Source organism: Aethalodelphis obliquidens, unplaced genomic scaffold (genome assembly GCF_003676395.1).
Source record: "Aethalodelphis obliquidens isolate GAN/ISIS:26980383/991018 unplaced genomic scaffold, ASM367639v1 scaffold12, whole genome shotgun sequence".
In the NCBI taxonomy this organism is placed as follows: Eukaryota; Metazoa; Chordata; class Mammalia; order Artiodactyla; family Delphinidae; genus Aethalodelphis; species Aethalodelphis obliquidens.
Window position 1 is genome coordinate 28,196,309 of NW_020837956.1, and position 24,291 is coordinate 28,220,599.

Consider the following 24,291-nt stretch of genomic DNA (forward strand, 5'->3'; position numbering starts at 1 on the left):
TGGGTTCAATCCCTGGTCAGGGAACTAAGACCCCATAAGCTGTGTGGTGTGGCAAAATCAAAACAAAACAAAACAAACAAACTTTAGGCTTCACTGGTGAGTTCTATCAAATATTCAGAGAATAAATCATTCTATTCTATTACAAAATCCTCTGAATAATGGGAAAGGAAACCATAGTCTCCAACTCTGTTTTCTCAAACTAACAAAACCTACATGCAAACCTGGAATAAATAATATAAGAAAAGCAAATTATAGGCCAGGCTTACTTATCAACATGCAAAAGTCCTACACAAAATATTAGGAAACCAAATATAGTAATATAGTAACATGAGAAGGATGTATCATGACCCAGGTGGGTCTATCCCAAAAATAGAAAGTTAGTTTCACATTAGAAAATCAATTGATAGTTTACCACATTAATAAATGAAAGGAGAAAAATCATACGATCATTTCAATAGGGACAGAAAAGGTATTTTATAAAACTCAGTATCCATATATGGGTTTTATCCATTTAAAACTCATATCCGTATCCAATGCAGAGAGCCAAAAATACTCAAGGCATTTTTGAAGAACAAGAAAATGGGGTTTAAGTTACTCTACCAAATACCAAAATATAAAGCTTTAGTAAATAAGATGTGTGCTCGTGGCACAGAGTTAGAAGAGTAGGCCAGTAGGACAGATTATAGAACCCTGGAAAGGACCTGTTCACATATACACAGGATTTACAACAGAAATGTCACTGCAGAAGGGCAGTCTTTGCAGTTAATAGTGCTGGAACAGTTGAGTTTCCATGTGGAAAAAAATGAAATTAGACCCATATTTCACACCACACATAAAAATCAGTTTCAGGTAGATTATGAACCAAAAAGTGAAAGACTAAGCCGTCGAGCTTTTAGAGATATTATTGAAGAACGTTGGCTGCCAAGGAGCCTGCAGTGACTGTGAACTGCGGCCAACCTGGCTTTCTTACCGTATCGTGTTCCTATAGCTCCAGGTGGGAGCGACAAACGAGAGCCCAGCTGAGGCTGAGAACTCAGTTTCTTCATCATTGTCTTTGCTGCCACTGCAGCTGCTAACAAGAAACCTGCTCTTCAGCATCGAGGGAGAACTCTTCCTGTGGGGTGGGGAAGGGAGCTCCTTCTTAGCCCTTCAGCTGGGAGGCCTCAGCAGGGCAGTGAGAAACCCTGCCTCTCTCAATACCAAAGATTGCTTTATACAAATCCACCCCTGTTTGAAATCTCTCAAGACTTAAGTCCAATAGAACATTGGTAGCACTTACAGGAGTTAAAGGACTCATGATATTAGAATTACGTCAAGAGATAGGGGAAGAAATCTGAATTTGAAGGTATAAAAGTCAGTGGTTAATTGTAGTACCACTCCAGTTGCTAAAAGATTTTTTATTGTTTCTACCCTTCAGAGTCTTAAAGCGTGCTGTTTGGTATCCAAGTGAAATGCCAGATCCCTGGATTAAACTGCTAACATTAGATGATATGATAAAATTTACTTTCTGTGTGAGCTCCAGACACCCACCAAAGGGATCATACTTTCGAAAACAGAAGAAGAAAGGCTAATAATTAATGCCATATTGTTTAAGAGTTCTTGCTGATCCACATCATTAGTACTTGGTATTGTTAGATTTCTTATTTTTTGCCAGTCTGAAGGGTATATTCCATATCTCTAAGAGAGACAGCAGCCCTATTTGACTTTGAGCCATTGGGAGCAGTCCTGAAGAATATCTTTGGACAGAAAAGGCAAAGGTGAAGCAGTAGCATACCCACTGTATATGGAATACGAGAATACAGAGACCTGTTCAAGAACCCTGGAGACATCAGGAAGCGATCAGGTTCTTTACTTATGCTTCCCAAGACTGAAGGTGACTACAATTAGGATGCTCACGCTACATACTCTGCTTATCCTGTGTCCTCAACACCATAGGCATCACTGATGAATCAGGAATGCTGTGTCCCTGTGTTATGCTAGAAGGGGAAGAAGAAGGTGACCAAGTATCAAATGTCCCAGGATCCCGAAGCTGATTTCATTCCTCCTGTGTTTGTGTTCAAATGCATTGAGTTAGGGACTTCCCTGGTGGTGCAGTGGTTAAGAATCCACCTGCCAGTGCAGGGGACGTGGGTTCGATCCCTGGTCCAGGAAGATCCCATGTGCCACGGAGCAACTAAGCCTGTGCATCAAAACTACTGAGCCTGCGCTCTAGAGCCCATGAGCCACAAGTACTGAAGCCTGTGTGCTCTAGGGCCTGCCTGCCACAACTACTGAGCCCCCATGCTGCAACTAGTGAAGCCCACGTGCCTAGAGCCCATGCTTCGCAACAAGAGAAGCCACCATGATGAGAAGCCCACGCACTACAACAAAGAGTAACCCCCTCTCACTGCAACTAGAGAAAGCCCGTGCGCAGCAACGAAGACCCAACGCAGCCAAAAATAAAATAAAAGTAAAAAAAAACCAAGACAAATGCATTGAGTTAGAGTTCACACTGAAATTGGCATCCAGGGAGAATGATTCCTTTAACTGACTTTTCTTGTCCAGTCAGACTTCCCAGAGATCCTGTAACCTTTGTGTGAATCTTTATATATAACCTTTGTATAAACCCATTGTAATGCAGGCAGCTGGCTCTGACTGGAAGATTCTGGATCATCCCTGACATTCTGGAGCCCACAGTGATCTGCATCACAAGTGCCCATGAATGCCCCATAAAGGCCCCAAGGGCCTTTATTAAGCACAGTCCATGCAGCATCTCCTCTGCTTTGTGCTTGAGAAGATGCCAAGGTGGCAGAAACTCCCACCTTCTGGGTGAAACTCAGCGTTCACTCAAAAAGCACATTATGAGCACTTTGCCGTGTGTTGTTACTGACCCAGCATTTTAAAATCATCTGAAAAGGCTGTGCCTCCCTGCTCCCAGAGAACACCAAGGCCACGGGGAACAGTACCCTACTTATGTGACAGAGGAGGAGATCTAGTAGAGATCAAATTACTGTGACCAAAAATAAACAACTAAAATATCTCAGATATTGTTGAGAGAAAAGGAAAAGTCTGCAGGAAATGGCTAAGCACTTAGCTGATAGATACGACCAAGGAAGAACAAGAAGATACCATGATTAGAAAGAAGAGTCCTCCACAGTTTTCACCCTCAAATCCCTGTTCTCTATTAGTGAGACAGACATGAAGGCACAATGACAGGTGTTACCTGATCAACTTTAACATTTGGTCAGTGCCATCAAATAGGTTACTATGAAAAAGGACTGTCAACAGTGGAAGGTAAAAAAGAGACTGAGTCCACAAAACCCCACCTTTACTGTCGGGGCCTACCAGGAAAAGTGCATCAAGTTCATCCAGGAGGAAGAATGTAAATACATAAGGGAAGTGGCAAATCACTGGTGCCTGAAATCAAAGGAACAGACTCACAGCTGAAGTTAAACACAGCCCAAGGCTTAAATCCACATTGTAGAACAGATAAGAGGTAGCATGAAAAAATATCTTCTAGAATTTCTTAAACCACAGACAAAGAACAATAACTGTAAGAGAAAAGACTTAAATTCAACTGCATCAAACTTAAGAACTTATCTCCATTACGAAAAAAAAAAAGAATAAGGGTTGAACAGGCAAGCCAAGAACTGCAACATGACAAAGGACTGGTATCTAAAATAAAAAGCAACTTCTACAAATCAATAAAAAATAAGACAGTCTAATAGAAAAATGTGAGACTTAAATAAGACATTTGCAAAGGATATATAGAAAATGTCCAGAAAGCATATAAAAGCCTTATCAGTCATCAGAGAAACACAAATTAGAGCCACAATGAAATACCTCTAAACACCAGGTCAGTCAATTACAATTATAATTACAAAGTTTGCCAGTACCAAATGTGAGGAAATGTAACAATATGAACCCTCATGTATGTTTTATATGCTTTTCTGTATGTAAATTGGTATAAGTACTTTGAAAAACTATTGGGGAAATTGGGATTGACATATATACACTAATATGTATAAAATGGATAACTAATAAGAACCTGCTGTATAAAATAATAGATAAAATAAAATTTAAAAAAAATTGGAACTACCTATTAAAGCTGCACGTGTGCAACCATATGACCCCACATTTCTACTTCGAGGTGATATAGTCAACAGAAATACATGCACAAGAGATGTGTGTAAAAATATTATAACAGCATATTTGTAATAACAACACAAATATCTGTCAGTAAAATAAATTGTGTTATGTTCTTACAGTGGAAAACTGTATAGCAAAGATAGTGAGCTATTGCTACGTGTATCAGCATGGTTGGATGTTATAAACAATGTTGAGTGAAGCAAGTAAAATACAGAAACATACTGCATGATTACGTTTATATAAAGTTCATTAATAGACAAAAATTAACTATGATATTAAGGGATAGGTATTAGTCTGCTCGAACTGCCATAACAAAATGCCATAGACTGGGTGGCTTAAACAACTGACATGTATTTTCTCATAGTTCTGGAGATTGGAAGTCCAAGATCAGCATGCCAGCATGGTCAGTTTCCAGTGAAACTTCTTCCTAGCTTGTAGATGGCCACCTTCTGTCTGTGTGTTCGCCAGACCTCTTCTCTGTGTGTTCTTGGGATGAGAGTAAGCTCTCAGGTGTCTGTCCTTATAAGGATACTAATCCTATCCATTAGGGCCCCACTCTTATGACCTTATATAACCGGAATTACCTCTCTCTACATGCAGTTACCTTGGGAGTTAGGGCTTCGTCATATCAATTTGGGGGTGACACAGTTCAGTCTATAGCAGTATGATAAGCATCAATATAAAGCAAAATAAGGAAGTGATTATAGTATTAAGGAATGATAAGTATTGATATAAAGAAAAGTAAGAAAATCAGTATAGAGATTACCTAAGATGTGAGCAGAGGAAGGGGTTGTGATGGGAAGATGCCATGCTGGCAATGTCTTCTTTCTTGACCCACACAGCTGTTCATTTTATAAATTATTTGTTAAATTGAACATTTATGTTTCATATGCTTTTCTGTATGTTATACTTAACAATTTAAAACAATTTAAAAAGTAAAAAAAGTTTTTTAAAGTTTTTTTTAAAGTAAAAAAAAAAGGTTTTTTTTAAAGTCCATTCTCATTTCCTGTTCTACAATCTGTTAACATTGATGAGCTGTTCCATTTATGTTATCCTATTATTAATATGGATTATACTTAACTATTTTGACTTTTCTGATCCCCATATAAATTATTTTTATATATTAATTTTTTAATATTAATATGGTAAATAATGGTAAATTTTAAATGTTTTAGCGATGCTCTTTTCATCTGGTGTATTATTAAAATACATTTCATGATATTCTGATGAATTGAGTTGAAATGATATTTTGTCCTTAAACATTTTCCCACATAGGTAGAAATTCCCAGCTTCCTTTGTCCCTGGCCTACACTTTATTGAGGTTGAATCAGTTGCTAAAAATATATTTGGTCCTATGAAAGATTATCTTTGGCTGGTAAGATTAAGGAATAGAGGAGCTTTTCAAAAGTGAACTATCTCCAAATATAATCAATAAAAGAAATTCTGACTAGAAATGGAGTCTTTTATGTAGCTTTATTCTCTTTTGGCATCATTAGTCAGTCAAGTTGGTATAACTACTGAAATGGTACATTCCTTTCTACTTTCAGCAATCCTTCAAAGGGATTGTGAGTTGCTGTCACAATCAATAACTTATCTAGGAATCTGATTTCCTCCTCACCCTAAAAATTAACCCCAGCAACTTAAGGGACATCCTTATATCCTACCCAGGTTGGTTGAGGGCTGAGAAGGCAGTGGGTGGTACTTCTTCTCAGTCTGAATAGATTGTTAGCCATATTATAAAACCCAGTCCTTTGTAGATACTATATAGAAGAAACAATAAAGCAATGACATATCCATTAAGAAAACTTCTCATCAAAGTGTGTTTTTTTTTTTTTTTTTATTGTAGGTAATTCGCTCTTTTCTACTCTTTCCAACAATTGAGCGAATGTCTGAGTCACCCAGAGGCAAGCTCGCCACTCCACTTTTGTGCTGGTTTCGATATGCTTTCTATGTTCCTGGCTACCTACTACTTAAACCGTGGCCTGAGAAAATCAAATCCTTGGTGATCAGAATGCTCCTTCGAAGGATGAACCTACAGAGCGAATTTTCGTTTCTGAATATGTTGGAACCGTTCTGCCTCAGTAAGCACATTTTAAAATGTATTATGTTTATTCTTGTATCAGAAAGTGTTAAGAGAATAATCTCAGACAGTGGATGAGTATCAAACAAGGAATTATTTGTTGTATTTTTCTCCCAAAAGTTTAAAACTAGAAATAAAAAGAAAATAGTGGGGGGTATTCTAAATGACAGAAAAGCCTCATCAAGCTTTAATTTTAAACCTTATCCTTCTGATTCTCCACTCTAGCTACAGGATGATGAGAAAGAATTCTTCTGTATCGAGTATATATGGAGTCCTTACAGGAATCCAGGGTGTGCCCTGTTAAGCTCAGTGTGTGAACTTTGCAAAAATCAGCCCAAGGAAATCAGGCCTAATATTCCCATAGAGTGAACAGGCTATGATTTTACTTTGCTCTTTAAAAGTTTTTGGAGAAGTTTGAGTTATAAAACTAATAATAAATAATAGTCATGGTAGTGTAACACTGGATGCGTTACTGATTATGGTTTCTGAATGTGCCAGGGAATGTTTTTGCTACTTTACTTCTTGGCTTCAAATGCTGTTTTTAAATGTAATTTATCTGTTTAGTTAATACTAATTTATATATTTACAAATGATTTTAATAATAAAATATGCTACTTTCTTAATCCATAAAATGGGATAATAATATCCCATACCTCAAAAGATTATTATATGATTAAATGTGATAATATATGCAAAGTGTCTATCTAGTATTTTATTTATAATAAGCCTCCAATGAATGATATAACAACAGTTGCAGCAGCAGCAGCTAATAGCTGCTCTTCTAAGCTTTAACCTGTAGTCCTCAGAAGAACTAATAAGGTTTAGGTATTATTATTGTCCCCATTTTACAGATAAAGATACTGAGGTTCAGAGAAGTTATGTGATTTGCCCAAAGTCACACAACTAGTGGGTAGTGTTCAAACTCCAGCAATATGCCACTGTGTTAAACTTCCTTTTACCATAGCTGCTGCTATTATTGCCTCTTTGCTCCTTTCAGTCATAAAAGCAGGACTCCTGAGTAAAGTTTACCATGCTCACCTACGTCGAGTGCCATGAGATCATGTGCATAGTGAATCCAGAAGCAAGTCACAGCCCTGCCTTTAGAATTGTACAGCTACAGATTGTATGGAAGGTGTTTTTCTAAATATGTAGCAAGAAGCAGTCATCACAAATACAAAGTTCAATATATTTTCTGTATTTGTGGATTTTTATGCTCTCCCCAACTCTCATTCTTTGTTATAGGCTTAGCATAGTAGCAGCAGAAGATGAGATAGGGAGTAGGGAAGCAAGGCTCAGGACAGTCATAAAAATCACGAAATGTTGAAGTTGGAGATGTCCCTTGAAGACCTTCTGGTCCAGCCCCTTATTTTTCCCTCATAGAAGAGAAAGAAATGGCCTAGTAAGTGAAAATGGCACTGACTACAAGTCAGAAACCCTCAACTCTCATTTTGGTTTTGCTTCAGACTCCCTCTGCGGCCTCAATTTAGTCCCTTCCCCTCTCTGGTTCTCAGTCATTGATCAAATCAAGAGTTAGACTGGACACATTTGGAAATTGAGATCAAATGGAAATCACTTGAAATTCTGGCAAACATATATAAAACTACTCCACATATACTTCAATAAGTCATTACAGTTTACAAGGTTTTTTTTTTCCCTTCTTTAATCTTTTTCTTTTTACCCTTAGAAAGGATTTTAAAAAAGCATTCTCTAGTTAAGGAATCCATTTTCCTCCAAGGACTTCTGCTTCCAGGAAGATGAAATAGATGTATTCGTCTCCCTGTTTCTCCTACTAAGTGCTAAAAATCCTGCATATTATATGTAAAACAAATATAAGACTCTGAAAGGTGGAGAAGAAAGCAGACTATGTAGGGACCTTGGGACCCACAGAGCAACACAGTGGTAAGTTCCCTGGGTTTTCTTTTTACCACATGTATCCTAGACTTGGAGCCAGTGACCCAGAAATACCAACGGGTGTGGATTTTTAAAAAGCCCTGAAAAAAGCCTGCACTCTGTAGCCAGAGGACCAGGAAAATGACAGCCTTTCTAAAAGAAACTTTTGGATAATGACTGCCCTAATCTAGCCATGCACCATAGTAAAAACCGTGGCCTTATCCCTACCCAAATCAGCAAAGGCCAAGTGGGAGGCCTGGACTTTACCCCACACCCAACAGTAATGAGGCACACCTCTCCTTCCTCACTCGCGTGGTGTCCAGAAGAGGCTGGTTGGAGAAGCAGGACTTTCACCACTGCCCAGCAGTAATGAGGCCACTACCACCACCACTTCTATGAGATCAGTGGGGATCATATGGGAAAAGCAATAAGGCAATTCTGCCTCTCCTGGCTGGGATGGTAATAATGGAAGCCTAGTGGGGAGTCAGAATTCCTACCCATGCCCAGCAATAATGAGGAGCCCCTCCACCCCTTGGTTGTCAATGGAAACCAAATGGAGAACCTGGATTTCTGCCTCACCTGGCAGTAGTGAGGTGGCACTTCTCCTTCCCCACTTCCCTTGCTGAAGAAGTGTCAGGGAAAAAAAAAAAACAAAAAAAAACCCACCTAAAATAGAAAATTTAAATAAGATCAGGAGTATCATAATATCCCATTGTCCTTGTTTTAGTTAAAAATCACTTGTCATACCAAAAACCCAGAAAATCTCAATTTGAATGGAAGAAGATAATAAATGCCAATACCAAATGACAGAGATATTAGAATTTTCTGACAAAGATTTTAAAGCAGTCATTATAAAATACTTCAATGAGCAATTAATAAACATGTTGGAAAAAATGAAAAAATAGAAAGTCTCAGGAAAGAGAAGATTTAAAGAAAAACTGAATGGAAAGTTTAGAACTGAAAAATATAATAGCCAAATTAAAAACTCAGTGTTTGAGCTCAACAATAAAATGGAGGGGACAGAGGAAAGAACCAGGGAACATAAAGATATAACAATAAAAATAGGAACTTCCCAAATTTAGTAAAACACATAAACCTGCAAAATTCAAGAAGCTAGATGAACTCCAAATAAGTAAACCCAAAGAAATCCACACCAAGACACATAAACATTTGAAAACGAAAATAAGGAAAATATCTTGAAAGCAGCCAGAGAGAAATGATACATATTTATAGAGGAAAATCTATTTGAGTGACAACTACTTTCTCTTCAGAATCTATAGAGGCCAAAAGAAATGGCATATATTTCAAGTGTAAATAGAACAGAACCATCAATACAGAATTCTATATCCAGCAAAAATGTGCTTCAGGAAGGAAGAGAAAATTAAGACACTCTCCAATGAAGGAAAACTAAAGGAATTTGTAACTATCAGACCTATCCTAAAAGAATAGCTATAGGAAGTTCTCTAAACTGAAAATAAATGATCAAAGAAGGAATCTTGAAACATTTAGAAAGGAAAGAACAGAAAGAAAAAATGTGGGTAATTACATTTTTCCTTCTCCTCTTGAGATTTCTAAATTATGTTTAACAGTTGAAGCAAAAATTATAACATTGATATGATCTAAGTGTATACAGAAGTATTTAAGGCAATTATATTATAAATAGGGGAGGGTAAAATAACATAAAGGGAAGTAATATACTTCTGTACTTCACTTGAACTGGTAAAATGTCAACACCAGTAAACTGTATTAAGTTACATATCTAATGTAATACCTAGAATGACCACTTTAAAATCTATAAAAATAGACATACTCCAAAACACTATAGGTAAATCAAAATAGAATTCTAAAACATTTATTAAAAAATATAGGAAGGCCAGAGAAAGAACACAGAGAAATAGAAAACAGACAACCATCAGAAAACAGATAATAAAATGGCATACAGGCTCTAACATACCAATAATTACATTAAATGTAAATGGTCAAAATATACCAATTAAAAGATAAAGATTGACAAAGTGGATTAAAAAACAGAACCTAAGTATATACTGTCTTTAGAAAACTTGGTTAAAATATAATCGTATAGGTAGACTGAAAGTAAAAGAATGGGAAAAGATACATCATGCAAACATTAATCAAAAGGAACTAGTAGTGAGTGTATTAATATCAGATAAAGTGAACTTCATAGCAAAGAAAATTACCAGGAACATAGAGTGACAATACATAATAATAACAATAAAAGGTTCAATTTACCAAGGAGTCATAGCAATTCTAAATGTGTATGCATGAAACAAGTGAGCGGCAAAATATATGAAGCAAAAACTGATAGAACTGAAAGGAGTAATGGACAAATGCACAATTATAGGTGGACGCTTAAACACCCCTCTCTCAACAATCAGCCAAATGATAGAACAGAAAAAATTAGCAAGGATATACATAAATTAGCAACAGTATCAACCAACAGGATTTAATAGACATTTATAGAACACTCCACCCAAAACATCTGGGTTTCTGATAGGCATTAGATAGGGAAATATTTTCTAAACCCAAATCAGCACATGGGATATAAGAAAGTTTTATTTGTTTTTCTATATATATTTAGTGACTGTGTAACACATCACATATGACATATGACGTGTTTAATGTTTTTTCATTAAAATGGGTACTTATATAAAGATTTTTTTTGCAATTTTTCTACAACAGAATTGTAAACACCCTCTTGAATAAGTAGGCTCCATAGGCTGCACTTGAGAGAAAGGAATCCTCCTTTCAGCTGCAGTGATTGACCTCTTACTGAGTCTTCCTGGAGCTGCAAGTGCAGGCATCAAGGAGCAAGACAGTTTGGACATAGGACACATTCTTCTCCCTGACTCAAGGCAACCAGAGCCTTCCAGCTGCATTGTTGCTTGGGGAACCCTGGGATTTCTTTCTCATAGTAGAGTTATACTGTGTGCAAAATAGACTTTTAGACCAGACTAAACACTCAGCCACATTGCTTTGTCTCTGTTCCAAACAACCAACTTGCAAACAAACTTTTGGAGCACAGCCCTTATGTTTCTGACATCCTTTCCTTCTCTGATTTTCTCTTCTCTTCCTTCTGGATCTGCCTTTCTGATATCCAAGTAACTAGTACTTCAGTAGTCTCTTTTGTTTCCCCATTACCCACCCTGTCTGTATAACTTTGGGTAAAGAGAAAGGAGGCAAGAATTACCTGTCTTCTTGCTGCTTTGTGTTGTTGGTTTATTCTCTGCATGGGAACTTAGTTCAGTCTCCTAGTAGTGACCGTAGGCTAACCCTTAAGCAGGCATTGCAATCATCCTAGCCGGCCTCTTGATACCTCTCCCCTTTGGGTCCCGTGTCGCCCCTGCCTCCTCTTGCAACAGCTACCACAGAACCTGCCTTTACCCAGGCTTGCCCTGGCCATGCCTCTAGTGATTCCTGTTCCCTTGCTTATGACAAACGCAAGAAGGCCCCTGCGGAGAGGGACTGATACTCATCAGATAAGACGCTGGCCCTTGTGGATGGTTAGTGCGCTTCTCCCGAGCTTGTATCCCATGAATGGTGAAGGGTAATCGATACTCAAACCAGTCACTTGAGCTGGTGACATGATTTTCATGTTACACAAAGAGAGGGGTCATTAGGGGAAAGGAATACCAGGTCTGAGGTCATTTTCAGTGGTCAAATCTATGCCGTCCGGACCTTCCTCCTCCAGACCTGCTTCTCTGTGGCTTGACTGTCATCCAGACAATGACCTTTAGCGTACCAGTTTGACTTTTAGGAGGACTTGGGGTGTTTTCACATTATGTAATGTCTGTGCTTCAGTAGAAATCTTATGGAAACAAATGGAGGAAGTTTGCCAGTCCAAGTAGTGGATAATAAATCCTGACCTATCTGGATAGAAACTGATTTTCTGTATCCTTTAGTTTATACACATATTTTTTTATTGTAGTAAGGTCTGAAAAATTCAAGGAACCAAATTATTCAAGTATTTCAAATGCTGTTGTCCTTTTGGCAAAAATGGTGCTTCTTATAGGCTGAGGTGCTACGTATTAGCCTTCTTCAGCAGACTGAGTGAAACATCCTTTCCTATCCAGCATTCAGGATAGAGGAGCCCTAATTCAATTAGGATACTTTATAAACTTTACCACACTGTTCATTAGATCAATTGATATAACTAGATTGTTTTGAATGTTATTTTTAAAGAAAATATATGTTTTTTTTCTTTAATTTTAAATCTGGAATATTTGCTACTACATATTTTCTTTAGAATAGATGTTCTTCTGTTTCATGAGAAATAAATTTTTGAGGGAGACAGCTGAATTGGATTTTCTGATCAAAGCTAAAAGCAAATATATTTTAGCTTAGCAGTATCACAGGTCAAGATAATTAATGTTAAAAAATATTCTAGGGTCTTTTTGTTAGGCCAAATTGATGTTTTAATTCCTTTCAGTTACCTAACTAGAAAAACATAGGGCAGACAAACATAGGGCAGCCTGTGCAGACAAAGGGCATTCCTGGTAGATTACGTTACTTCTGTTGCATACATTCTTGTAAAAGACACTTTCATAATCTTTCCTTTCCTTAATCAAATATGGAAATAACTTTTAAAAACATATACAGTGATATGAAATGAACAGAACTATTCAATGAACTGACACATAAGCTTCACTAAAAAATCACAAATTTCTTCTCAGCATATTTTTGACTTAATCCCAGAATAATATTTTGAATAAGACAAAACCAGACTGCCATGTTACCTATTCTCTCATTTATGTGTGTAGCTTAGGAAAATCCATTTATAAAAGCCAACTTCAGCTTTAGTTATTCATGGAAGTTTAGCCTAAAATTCAGCAATGAAGGAAAAGATTTTGTGTGTGTGTGGTCAGTATCAGGATTTAGGGCAAAAGGTGATTAGATACAGTACTAGGATATCATCTCTGGTTTAGAAGTAAATGACTCAGTGAAGGTTTTATTATTTTTTTCTATAGAAATTTATATATATATATATATATATATATATCTTTAAATTATCTGCCACTCTAAAAGTTGTATTATTTTTTAAAAAATCATACACCTTGAGTTGTGTGTTTCACTTTGGTGAACTCAATATCACATAGATAAGACTATCTGTTTGCAGACTAAATCAATGGTTATAATAACAAAAGTCTTGGCTTATGGAGAAACATGGGAATAGTAAACATTACTCCAAATTACGCAGAAATTTTAGAATGGGAGAATCACTTTTTTAGATCTGGTTTTCACATTGTTAAAAGCCACAATTGACACAGATAGAAACTGTAGAAAACGATCGGGGAAAAAAATAAAGACCTACCAAAGAACTGGCCCTTGTAAGACTTCATCTGGGTTTCTGAGCCTGTGTAATCCTGCTTAACTTCTGACAAACTCTCCTGGTTTATGCTTCTTGATTGCCTAGCCTTAACTTTGCCTGAGCAGCTCTGGACAGAACTCTGCTGGAGCGTGGGATACTCACATCTCTAGGACTATCCAGTTTCACAGTCTGTCCTCAGCCCCAAGAATTTTGCTACCATGCAGCCCTGCTTGGCTCGCACCTAACTCCTCTACATTTGGCAACATCTTGCCAGCCTCAGGACCAGTTAGAAGATGTGCTAGGAGGGGCTATCCTTGGAACGGCTTTTTTGCAGTCAGCTCCTACCTCTTCCCTCCTAGAGGGAGGATCTAGCATGTATAGATAAAGCTTGATGCCACCCTCCTCCCCTACTCAAGTACCAGATCTGATAGGAAGTTGACAACAACATCAACCCCTGTTAACCAAAAACACCCAGAAAATCGAGAGACCCCATTTTTATTTGCTTTTATTAGCTAAGACTGAATTTGGCTATAGATAATAGAAAACTAAATTACAGTGGCCTAAACAGATAGGGATCTATTGATATTTTTCTCATGCACCAAGAAATATAAAGGGGAGAGTCCAGAGATGAATAGTATCTCAACAGTGCCATCAACGATGTGCGTTCTTTCTGGATTTCCACTCTGTCCTCAGCACATTTATCCTCATGCTCGTCATCTCATGATCACATGATGACTTCTACTCTAGGCCTCATGTCTGACATTCAGATGGAATTAAGGAAAATGGGGCAAAAGCAGAGGCTTATTCCTGATGAGGCTTTGGCTTATGTAGGAAGAGAAGTCCTCCCCCAGGAACCTTGCCTCTACATTGCCTCTAGTAGCCAACACTAGGCCATATCCCTAGCTATAAGGGATGTGGAAAAGCCATATGTTTTGACTTTCCCATGTCTCTAGTCAAGGAAATGAGGGGGTTTTTATTGGCTTTTGGGTAGGTACTAGTATTTACTACATCCCTACTTCAAGATGGTCTTGGACCTACCTACCTACCCATCTTCCATGGACCTACCAAACACCTAGCTAGTAACTCCATCCATACTAGTTAACTAGTAACCTAGACAGTTAACTCCATCCTCTTCACCATAACTAAAGTCCACCACATCCATGCCCCCTCCAGAATGTCTTTGGGCTTCACAAGCCCTGACAAGACCACCTCAGACTGGGGTCTGCAGTTTATTTATGGGAGACCCTCTTGGAAGCACGTCTAGATGCACCTATCCACAGGAGAGCCTGTCTTGGTTCCCGTGATTATTAGTAGTACCCTTATTATTTTAAAGAGAATTTAAATGAAAACTTTTTGCTGTTTACCTCTATTTGTGTGCTTACTAGTGGCTTCTGTCCTCAGCCACCCTCCCATCATGGAGGTAAATATACCAAACCCTTTTTCTAATCCAGCAAATCTTGTAAGGAGCATTTTTTTAAGAGACTGGTTTTTTTCTTCTAAACCTTATGGCATACTTTGGACATACAGAACCTAACAGCCATTTTAAAGAATATTAAAGTGACTAGAAATAATATCTTGGTCAGAACAGCCCAGGAGTAACAATCACATTTTACACTGCAGTGTACACACCCATGTATGGGAGATTTCCTACCTCCAAATTTCACCTGCCCTAATTAACCTGTGCCCAGTTCAAGTAATTCCCTTTGCTTCAGCACCATCAATCCTCCCTCCCCAATATAAAGGCAAAACTGAACAAACTGGGGCATTCTACTGTGAAACTGTGCTAATGGCATTGGATCACATGCCACCAAAACAGCAGGACAACTTGGCTTCCAACCCCCAAGTTCTACTTCAGAAAACTGTTCGTACATCTCCCCCAAACCTCCTATTGTATCATTCATTGTGGTTTTTCTTCCCTCTGCATTTTCCCTCACTGCTATGGCCAGTGCTTTATGTGGCCTAGTCTGGGGCCAGTCTCAACAGAAGCTCTTAGATTGCCACTCTTGCCTGCAATGATTTGTCCCAGTTTTATACCAGTATCTGCCAGCTTGGCTTACCATGTCAGTGTTCTGGCCTCTCTTGTGATGTCAGCTCTTGCACCACTTCAAGGAAGGCAGCAGGTATTTCCTCCTAACCTGTTTCCCTCCTACCCCCGCAAAAAAGGAAAACACTGGCCGAGTCCCTTCCCATTTATTTTATTTAACAGCCCTTAACTCACAGCTGCCATGAACCAAGCACTTGTGTAATCACTGGAGAGAATAATAAATGAAATATAGCTGCTGCTATATTTATATATATATATATAGAGAGAGAGAGAGAGAGAGAGCACGGTAGGGGAGATAAATGTGAAGAATTTTAACATATCACACTTATGACTGTTATAAATACAGATACAGGTCAGGAATGGTACCAAGAAAAGGAGAAATTAGTTCTATCTAGATAAGTAAGGGAGAAGACAAATGAATTTGGACTTGAAGATGAGTTGGGAATTTTCCAGACAGACAAAATGGCATCAAGATAGGTGATTGAGTTAAACAGAAGGCAGCCTTCTATTGTAGATTATGTGTACTTGGAGAATTTAGTGGTACCATTTAGCCTGGGAGATGAATGTCCTATTGGTCTTCCAACTTTAGCCCTCACTCATTTCGTTCCTCAGCCACTCCACTGGAAGTTGATGTCCTGTAGTGATCTTTAAACGCTAAGCAGATTTCAGAAGATGATGGTAGCAAATAAAATAGAACATTAGACTCAGTGAGGTTTTTATTACACCTGTATTTAGATTTTTAAGGAAATAAAAGTAAATAAGTACCATTCTTCTAAACCATTCTCTTCCCTTCGTGTTTTGTTTCCATTACTCCTGCTACTAGATATTTCCTTCCCTGTGGTGCTTGAAACTGAATTCTGCTGGGTTTCCAGGAATGCTGTTGATAGTCATTGCCAGGAGAAATGTGTTTTCCCCTTAGGAAATTACACTTCTATTTAGTATTATTGTTTTTGGCCACTGTGCTGTGTTATGAGCTTTTTTTTTTTTTTTTTTTTTGCGGTACGCGGGCCTCTCACTGTTGTGGCCTGTCCCATTGCGGAGCACAGGCTCCGGACGCACAGGCTCAGCGGCCATGGCTCACGGGCCCAGCCGTTGCGCGGCATGTGGGATCTTCCCGGACCGGGGCACGAACCCGTGTCCCCTGCATCGGCAGGCGGACTCTCAACCACTGTGCCACCAGGGAAGCCCTATGAGCATTTTTGAGGAAAGAAAAAGATAATTGCTTCCTTGGAGCAATTACTGGAAATGAAACTGGTATTCTACTTTCTAAAAACAACAAAAAAGTACACTTAGATGGGAAACTACCAGGAAAAACAAGAATAAGAATAAAGGTGAGGTGAGGTACATTCCCTGATGAAAAATTTACTTTTAGAAATGTAAGATTCCTTACAAGTTTTTTGAATGTTTATATTTTTTCCAATTCAAGAATAACACTACAGAAAAGTGCTTAAGATGTAAATGTTTACCTCCATGAATTATCAGAAAGCAAGCTCCCATATAACTCCCTCCCAGCTCAAGGATCACCATTGCCTGGATCTCAGAAGCCTCTTTTATACCCCTGCATATCCCACAATCCACTTCTGAGCTCATTCAGGTTGTTGGCAGAATCCAGTTCGTGTGGCTTTTTGACTGCAGTCCCCATTTTCCTGCTGGCTGTCAGCCAGGGGTCCCTCTCAGCTCCTGGAGGTCACTTTCAGGTCCTTTTCACATGAGCTCCATTTTCAAACCAACAGTGGTGCATTTAATCCTTCTAGTGCTTTGAATCTGTGACTTCTTCTGCCACTAGCCAGAGAGAACTCAAATTTTGAAGGACTCGTGTGATCAGGGTAGGTCCACTGGGATAATCTCCCTTAAAGTCGTGTCAACTTTATAACATAATCTAGTCATGGGAGTAATATGTCATCATACTCACAGGTTTCACCCACACTCAGAAGGGAGGGATTGTAAAGGGCAAGGAGTATTTGTGTCATCTGGGAATTCTGCCTACCACAGACCACCTGTTTTCTGCTGCTCTGAAATGCTACCTTTGTCAAAAATTAAATATCTATATATGTGTAGTCATTTGTGGAAGAATTTATTTAAAATCAATATTATTTCTTCCTTAAATGTTTGGTAGAGTGGACCAATGAATTCATCTTGCCCTCGAGTTTTCTTTGTGCAGAGGCTTTAAATTACAAATTTAATTTCCTTAATAGATATAAGACGATTGAGGTTATCTATTTATTGTTAAGTAAGCTTCAAATTTGTGTCTTTGAGCAGACTGGCTGTTTCATCTAAGTTGTTGAATTTCATGACATAAAGTTGTCCACAAAATTACTTGATTATCCTTTTGATGTCTGTATTATCTGAAGGGTTGTCATTTCTCTTTCCTGATACTGGTAATGTTTTATGTCTTCTCACATTTTTTTCCTGATCAGTCTGCCTAAAGATTTATCAGTTATTGAACTTAATTTTAGTTTCATTTAGTTTCTCAATTGTTTTTCTGGTCTCTATTTCATTAATTCCTGCTGTGAACTTTATTATTTACTTTATTCTGCCTACTGACTGGAGTCAGACCAAATATCTTTTATATCAGTATACGTGAGTATGTTAAGTCCCTTTATTTAAGAGAGAGAGACTTTAAATTTTATTTTTAAAGAAATCTACTTATGATTTCAAGAGACATAACTTATGACAAAAGATTAAAAATAAAAGACAAATAGGCAGATGATGCCAAAAAGGAAGCAAAGTAACAATAATAACACCAATCAAAGTAGAATTCAAGGCACAAAGAATCAAATGAAAATTTGTGTAACAGTACCAGAAAATCACATAAATTCATGTTATCTCTGGCGTTCTTCCTTTTTCTCAGTTATTTGACATCTCGAAAATGAGGGTCACTCTGCTCATTCCACAGTCAGTATAATAGAACTAACCCTCATAAGCAACTCCTAAAGATCACTTAAACCTGTTTTAAAATAAACATTCTTTTTAGTTGTGTCCTTTTTAAAAAATTATCGAGATGGTTTCATGTTCATAACTATGTGTGGTTTCCCTGGTATACATGATTTATCTGTCAAAATTTGTGATTCTAATCCTTAAATCATAAAAATGCCTTGATCAGGTATGATTACACACATCTGCTGTGGTATCTGACATTAGGCCATCATACTGCTAACGTTGCTATTGAGAAAGCCAGGTGAGGGTGAGAGAGGTTCTTCCACAGGGCATGCTCTTGTTTCCAGAGACAGTGCATGTTGCTGACTCACATGCCTCTCTTGGCCTCACTAATATCTCACATCACATAGCATTTGGCAAAAGAAAAGAGTAAAACAGGAATATACTACAATTAATTTGACATTTGTGTTTGTTCTATATATTCTAACTGTTTGCCTTTTTTTTTTTTTTTTCAATGTAGTTAATGCTGCCTACCTTGGGAGCCAAGAAATGATGGAGGTGGTGAAGAGAGACAATGAAACCATAAAGGAACATTTATCTAAGGTAATCACTTTAGTGCTACAAGGAGGTAAGTAGATGGGCAGCAATACTTACTGAGGATGAAAGGCTAGAGTTGGTTAGAATCTGTAAGACCTCAAGGGTTTGTAAATTTCAGATCAAGTTCTACTTCTAGTTAACATTAAGGCAGTCCTTGAAAGTTGCATAGAAAGTAAGTAAAGCTGACTACATAGTTACTTAAATATGTTTTGTTTTTGTTTTGTTTTTGTTGGGTTTATTTTTAGGATCGATACTTCTCTCTAGAGCTTTGTACTGAAAAGACTCTCAATAATATTTATGGAAGAAATGAGTTATATTAAAATATAAGTGAAACATTGGAAAAGAACTAACATGCCTATGATCTGATGATCCAGTGAGCCCGTCTCTCTTATTCTCCAATGCATTAGAGTAGGAATGCCCAGCTGACACCAAGGCGAGTTTTCTATACAAGCAGGTGCAGAAAGGCAACAACTGAAATATTTAGCATTTTTGAGTTGCTGCTGTAAGTGCTAGAATCTTAACACAGGCGTATTTGGAAGCACAGTTTCTGAAACTGTGAGGGGCCATGGTTTAGAATATGTCTAAGCACCCTAGAATTAAGGTGGCCCTGGTACTCCCATGGCATCATCTGTCTGTCTGTCCATACAGCTGTCTGTCTGTACAGCTGAATAGGATAGAGCTGTACCATCTAACACGGTAACCACTAGCCACATGTGGTTATTTGTGGCTACTCTGAATTGAGATGTGCCATGAGTGTAAAATACACATTGAATTTCAGAAACTTAGTACCGAAAAAATAAGTAAAATAGTTCATTAATATTTTTATATTGATTACCTGTTGAAATGATAATATTTTAGATACGTGGGGGTAAATAACATATATTATTAAAAGAAATTTCATTCGTTCCTTTATACTTTTTAAAATGCAGTTAGTAGAAGTTTTTAAATTACCAGTGTGCCTTTGTATTTCTGTTGGACTGTGCTAATATAGAGCTTTGCAGTCCAGTGCTGAAACGTGACATCTGCTGGATGCAATGAAACGAGCCCCACTGAGTGACCAACTCTTACAGGGCCCAGGAACCTACAATCTGCAAGTAAAATCTTAGATATCCTGCTGGGTTTAGAATCTCTTCATAAACTTTGAGACATTTGACTTAAACTTGCCTATAGTGTTAATTCATATTTCTATAACCTCCCAATACAATTATCTTAAAGCAAGAAATATATATGTTCTTAAAACAATATTTTTAGAATATCGATCTATCGTAGCTTCACCCAGAGAGGACTTTTGAAAGTGCCAGTCTGTGTTTGTCTTACGGCCGTAGTGGTCATCATATTTCTAAAATAGCAGTTGGCCAGAGATTGAAATTTTGAAGACAGAGGAAACCCTCATTACCTGAATGGGGGAGGTTGGGGCCTCATAAGGACCCTCTTTCCAGGGCTTTCAACTGTTTCCACTCATTGACGTATGTGAAAATGCAAGAAAAACAGTATTTTATTTTTTAGTTAAATTATAAGTGAATTTGTTTCAAAGCTGTGCTTAAGTTCTCAAGGCTGGAAGTTCATAAAAACAACTCAGTTCCCAGTTAATAATAAGACTGGCAGATGCTCATTTCCAAAATTCACACTTGCTGAATGACTAGACCCGTCATGTGTCAAAGCCTGTCTTACCACCTGTGGAAGCCAGCTGCTGTAAAGTACTCATCATTCCTGGATTCTGTTTGTATGTTGTGCTCAGAAGGAGGTCAAAGGAAGGTGCTAACTTATTCCTGTCCTAAGTTAAATCCATATGCAAGTGTAATCATTCCCAGATAGAGGGCTGCTCATGGTAACTGTGTCAGGACCGGACTTTACTGACACTTTTGTGGGAGAAATATGGGGGTATAATGGTAGATGGCAGGCATTTCAAGGTTAATATTAACACACGGTCACAGGACTAAACTTTTCCAACTACAGGGAATGGTTTTATTTTGTTTTTAAGATAACATGACACGTACTTGTGGAGTTTGGGAAAGCAAGGCATTGTTTAGTTTAATGATGCACAACTACCTGCGATTAATTGAATGTCCTTTCTACCAGCTAAGTTTGAACTCTCCACTAGAATAATACAATTCCAATTCCTAAGTGAAACGAGGTATAGAAAGACAAGAAGTTTATTGCAATTTTTTTGTTTCTGTAATGAAAAAAAATAGAAACATGCTGTAATTTAATATTGGTAAAAGTTGAATCAACATATGTCTCAGTCTGCTTGAGAAAGTAAGGAAACTTAAAAGGGCACATAGTTCTAGCAAAATAGTGGGCATTTTCCCCTGCATTCCAAACAACCCTGATAATTAGTCAGACTTGAAAATCAGTTCCCAAGACTAGACATATCCCTACTTTAAATATTCTAGTCAAGGATACTCTGTCTCATTTCTGCCCAAATACAAGCATTCAGAAACCTTGTGCCTCTCCAGGACTGTCCATTGTAAAGATGTTTTGAGCCACACATTTCGTTGCAAGAATCGTTAAATATATCTATTATTCAACTTTTAAAACAGTTCTGGAAAATGTATCTTTGTGCCATCCAGTCAGGAAGCCACAGGAGATTTAGTCTAAAAACAGTCATTCTACTACCACATGTGGATGGCTTTTGGATTCTTTCTCCTCCTCTAAAAAACTATTCTATCATAATCAGCAGACTTTGGTTCTAAATTCAAATTTTTTACCACTGAATTTCCACATGAAGAGAACTTTTTATCTTCTTGAGGGAAATGTGCCTTTTTAACTCTGAAAAATCTCCGGAGCTGATTGTCTCCCTTCCTTCTTTCCAAGGTCTAGAGACTTTACAGACAGTGTCAGACACTGCTGCAGCACTACATAAGGTTATTTCCCTTTCTTGAAGCAAATATGTCAGACTCAGTTGTTTCCAAAAGAATATAGTAGGGCCTATGGCATCATAGGTTGTGTTCTTTCTTCACCTGACTAAATTCTACCTGTCCATTAAGACTTGGCTCCATTGTCATCTTTTTTTTTTTTCTTGTGCGGTACGCGGGCCTCTCACTGTTGTGGCCTTTCCCGTTGTGGAGCACAGGCTCCGGGCGCGCAGGCTCAGCGGCCATGGCTCACGGGCCCAGCCGCTCCGCGGCATGTGGGATCCTCCCGGACCGGGGCACGAACCCATGTCCCCTGCATCGGCAGGCGGACTCTCAACCACTGCGCCACCAGGGAAGCCCTCCATTGTCGTCTTTAAGAGGGCTTCCCCAGCCCCTGGTTTTGGTTAGAAGTCCCTCCCCTCGGCTCCCATGGCTCCATATGTAAAGTTATCATATTGCATTTATCACACAGTATTTAAACAGTCGGTTTTCCCCTCTCACCCACCTTGAAGGTTTTTCTCATCCTGGTATCCCTGTGGCATAGCACAATGCGTGATACCTGGTGAACCATCAATAGATGTGTACTAGGGCTTCCCTGGTGGCGTAGTGGTTGAGAGTCCGCCTGCCGATGCAGGGGACACGAGTTCGTGCCCCAGTCCGGGAGGATCCCACATGCCGCAGAGCGGCTGGGCCCGTGAGCCGTGGCCGCTGAGCCTGCGTGTCCGGAGCCTGTGCTCCGCAACGGGAGAGGCCACAACAGTGAGAGGCCCGCGTACCGCAAAAAAAAAAAAAAAAAAAAAAAAATAGATGTGTACTAGATGAACGGACGGGAACGCTGTTACAGATTCTAAGCTTGTTTTGTGCCGTGGATCTCTCCAGCTGTGTCGTGTGTGGACTCCTTCTCAGAATAATTTTTTTAAGTGCATGAAATAAATACATGAGATTACCAAAAAAAACCATTATATTGAAGTATAGTTATCAAAATATATTAAAAGCAAATTTGTGATATATAATTTGTGCATCCTTATTAACAAACTAAATAATGAGATATAATAGCCGTCAGAATTACTATTGTAAATATGTAGTGATATGCATAAACTTTTAGTTACTTAAAACAATTTTACTGTAATTTGAAAATTTCAGTAATTTTATAGATGACAAAAGATAGGTATTTCTAATATTCTGTGGTTTGTTGCCTGTGTTCATAATTGAAGGAAATACTAAATTATTGTTAGAGGTTAGCAAAAAAAAATGATATATTCTTTTTCCCATCCAAGTTTACATTACTCCGCTCCCCTCAACTGCCACTGCATCTACCCATGAAACTGCGTGGACCTGTAGATCCCAGGTGAAGAAGTTGCTTTGAGGCACTAGAAAAGGTTAGGGAGTATGGTAGTGTGGTTTGGTCACTGGCCTGAGAACAAGAAGCCATGATATGCTACACTAAAGAGACTATTTTGATTTGTTAGGGAACCATTGAAGGATTTAAGGAAGGGGGTAGTAATCAGGGTGATACTCAGAATGTTTGACAACCATATGACATAACCACTGACCCATCAGAACATATGCCGTCTGTGAACGGCCAGTTCAGAGGTGCCAGTTCATATCAGTTAGTCCTAGGAATGTGGTTAGATTAACCAATGAGAGGGATTATTTGGGGGGAAATGTGTATCAGAATGTTGGAAAAGAATGAAATTTGAAGTGGGAAAACTGTTTAGAAGACTTTTACAAGAACTAAGGCAGTGGAATTGGGGATAAAGAAGGGGTAGAATTTGGAAAGATTTAGGAAGTAGAATCAAAGACACTTAGTACTCATAGGATATGAGAGAATGGAGATGGAGTCTAAGGTTAGTTCTCTGTATTTGGATTTTGTAACAAGATAGGGAATATGGGAGAAGAAGCGCCAGCACGTTGTGGGAGCTGGTTGAGAAAGCAGTTCATTTTGGTACTTTCGTTTGAGATACCTGTGGGACATCCGGGGGACACATGTCTGGCAGGTAGCTGGATATATGGGTGTGAAGCCTAGAAGAGGAATCTGGGCTGAATTTTGATTTGGGAATGATGAGGATATATTTGGAGTCATGAGCATGGAAATAGTAACCCAAGGAAGTATGTAGTATGAGGAGAGAATACATCTAAAGGTTGACCCTTGGGGAACACATTTAAAGGTTGGGAGGAAGGAGAGGAACTAATGAATAAGACGGAAATGGAGGGGGGGAGGGACGGGAATGAGAACCAGGATGGAATAAAGCAGAGTAAGAGAATCAACTGTGCATTTTCACCACGCCGGTCCCAGTCCTTCCGGGAGCCGCTGGGGTATGCTGTGCGTTATGAGGCACCTGGTGTGTCTGAGGCAAATAGGAGGTCAGCATTCCCATTCTGTCATTGTTCTCAGCTATAAGGGGATATAGTCTCATTCAAAGAAAAGTGAATTAGTGTTTGGTTTAGAAACTTGAAGTTTTCATTTAAAACTCACTTAGGAGGGAAATTCTAA

General features: G+C 38.5%; 1 protein-coding gene across 2 annotated transcripts in view; it reads left to right on the top strand.

Annotated features, from left to right (window-relative positions):
• LDAH (lipid droplet associated hydrolase) overlaps positions 1 to 24,291 on the top strand; it is a 94,545-nt gene that overhangs the window by 60,425 nt on the left and 9,829 nt on the right. For both annotated transcript variants that reach the window (XM_027113740.1, XM_027113741.1), the window contains 2 exons: positions 5,975 to 6,209; positions 18,866 to 18,948. In XM_027113740.1, the coding sequence (XP_026969541.1) occupies positions 5,975 to 6,209; positions 18,866 to 18,948 (318 nt within the window). The remainder of the gene's footprint in view (positions 1 to 5,974; positions 6,210 to 18,865; positions 18,949 to 24,291) is intronic.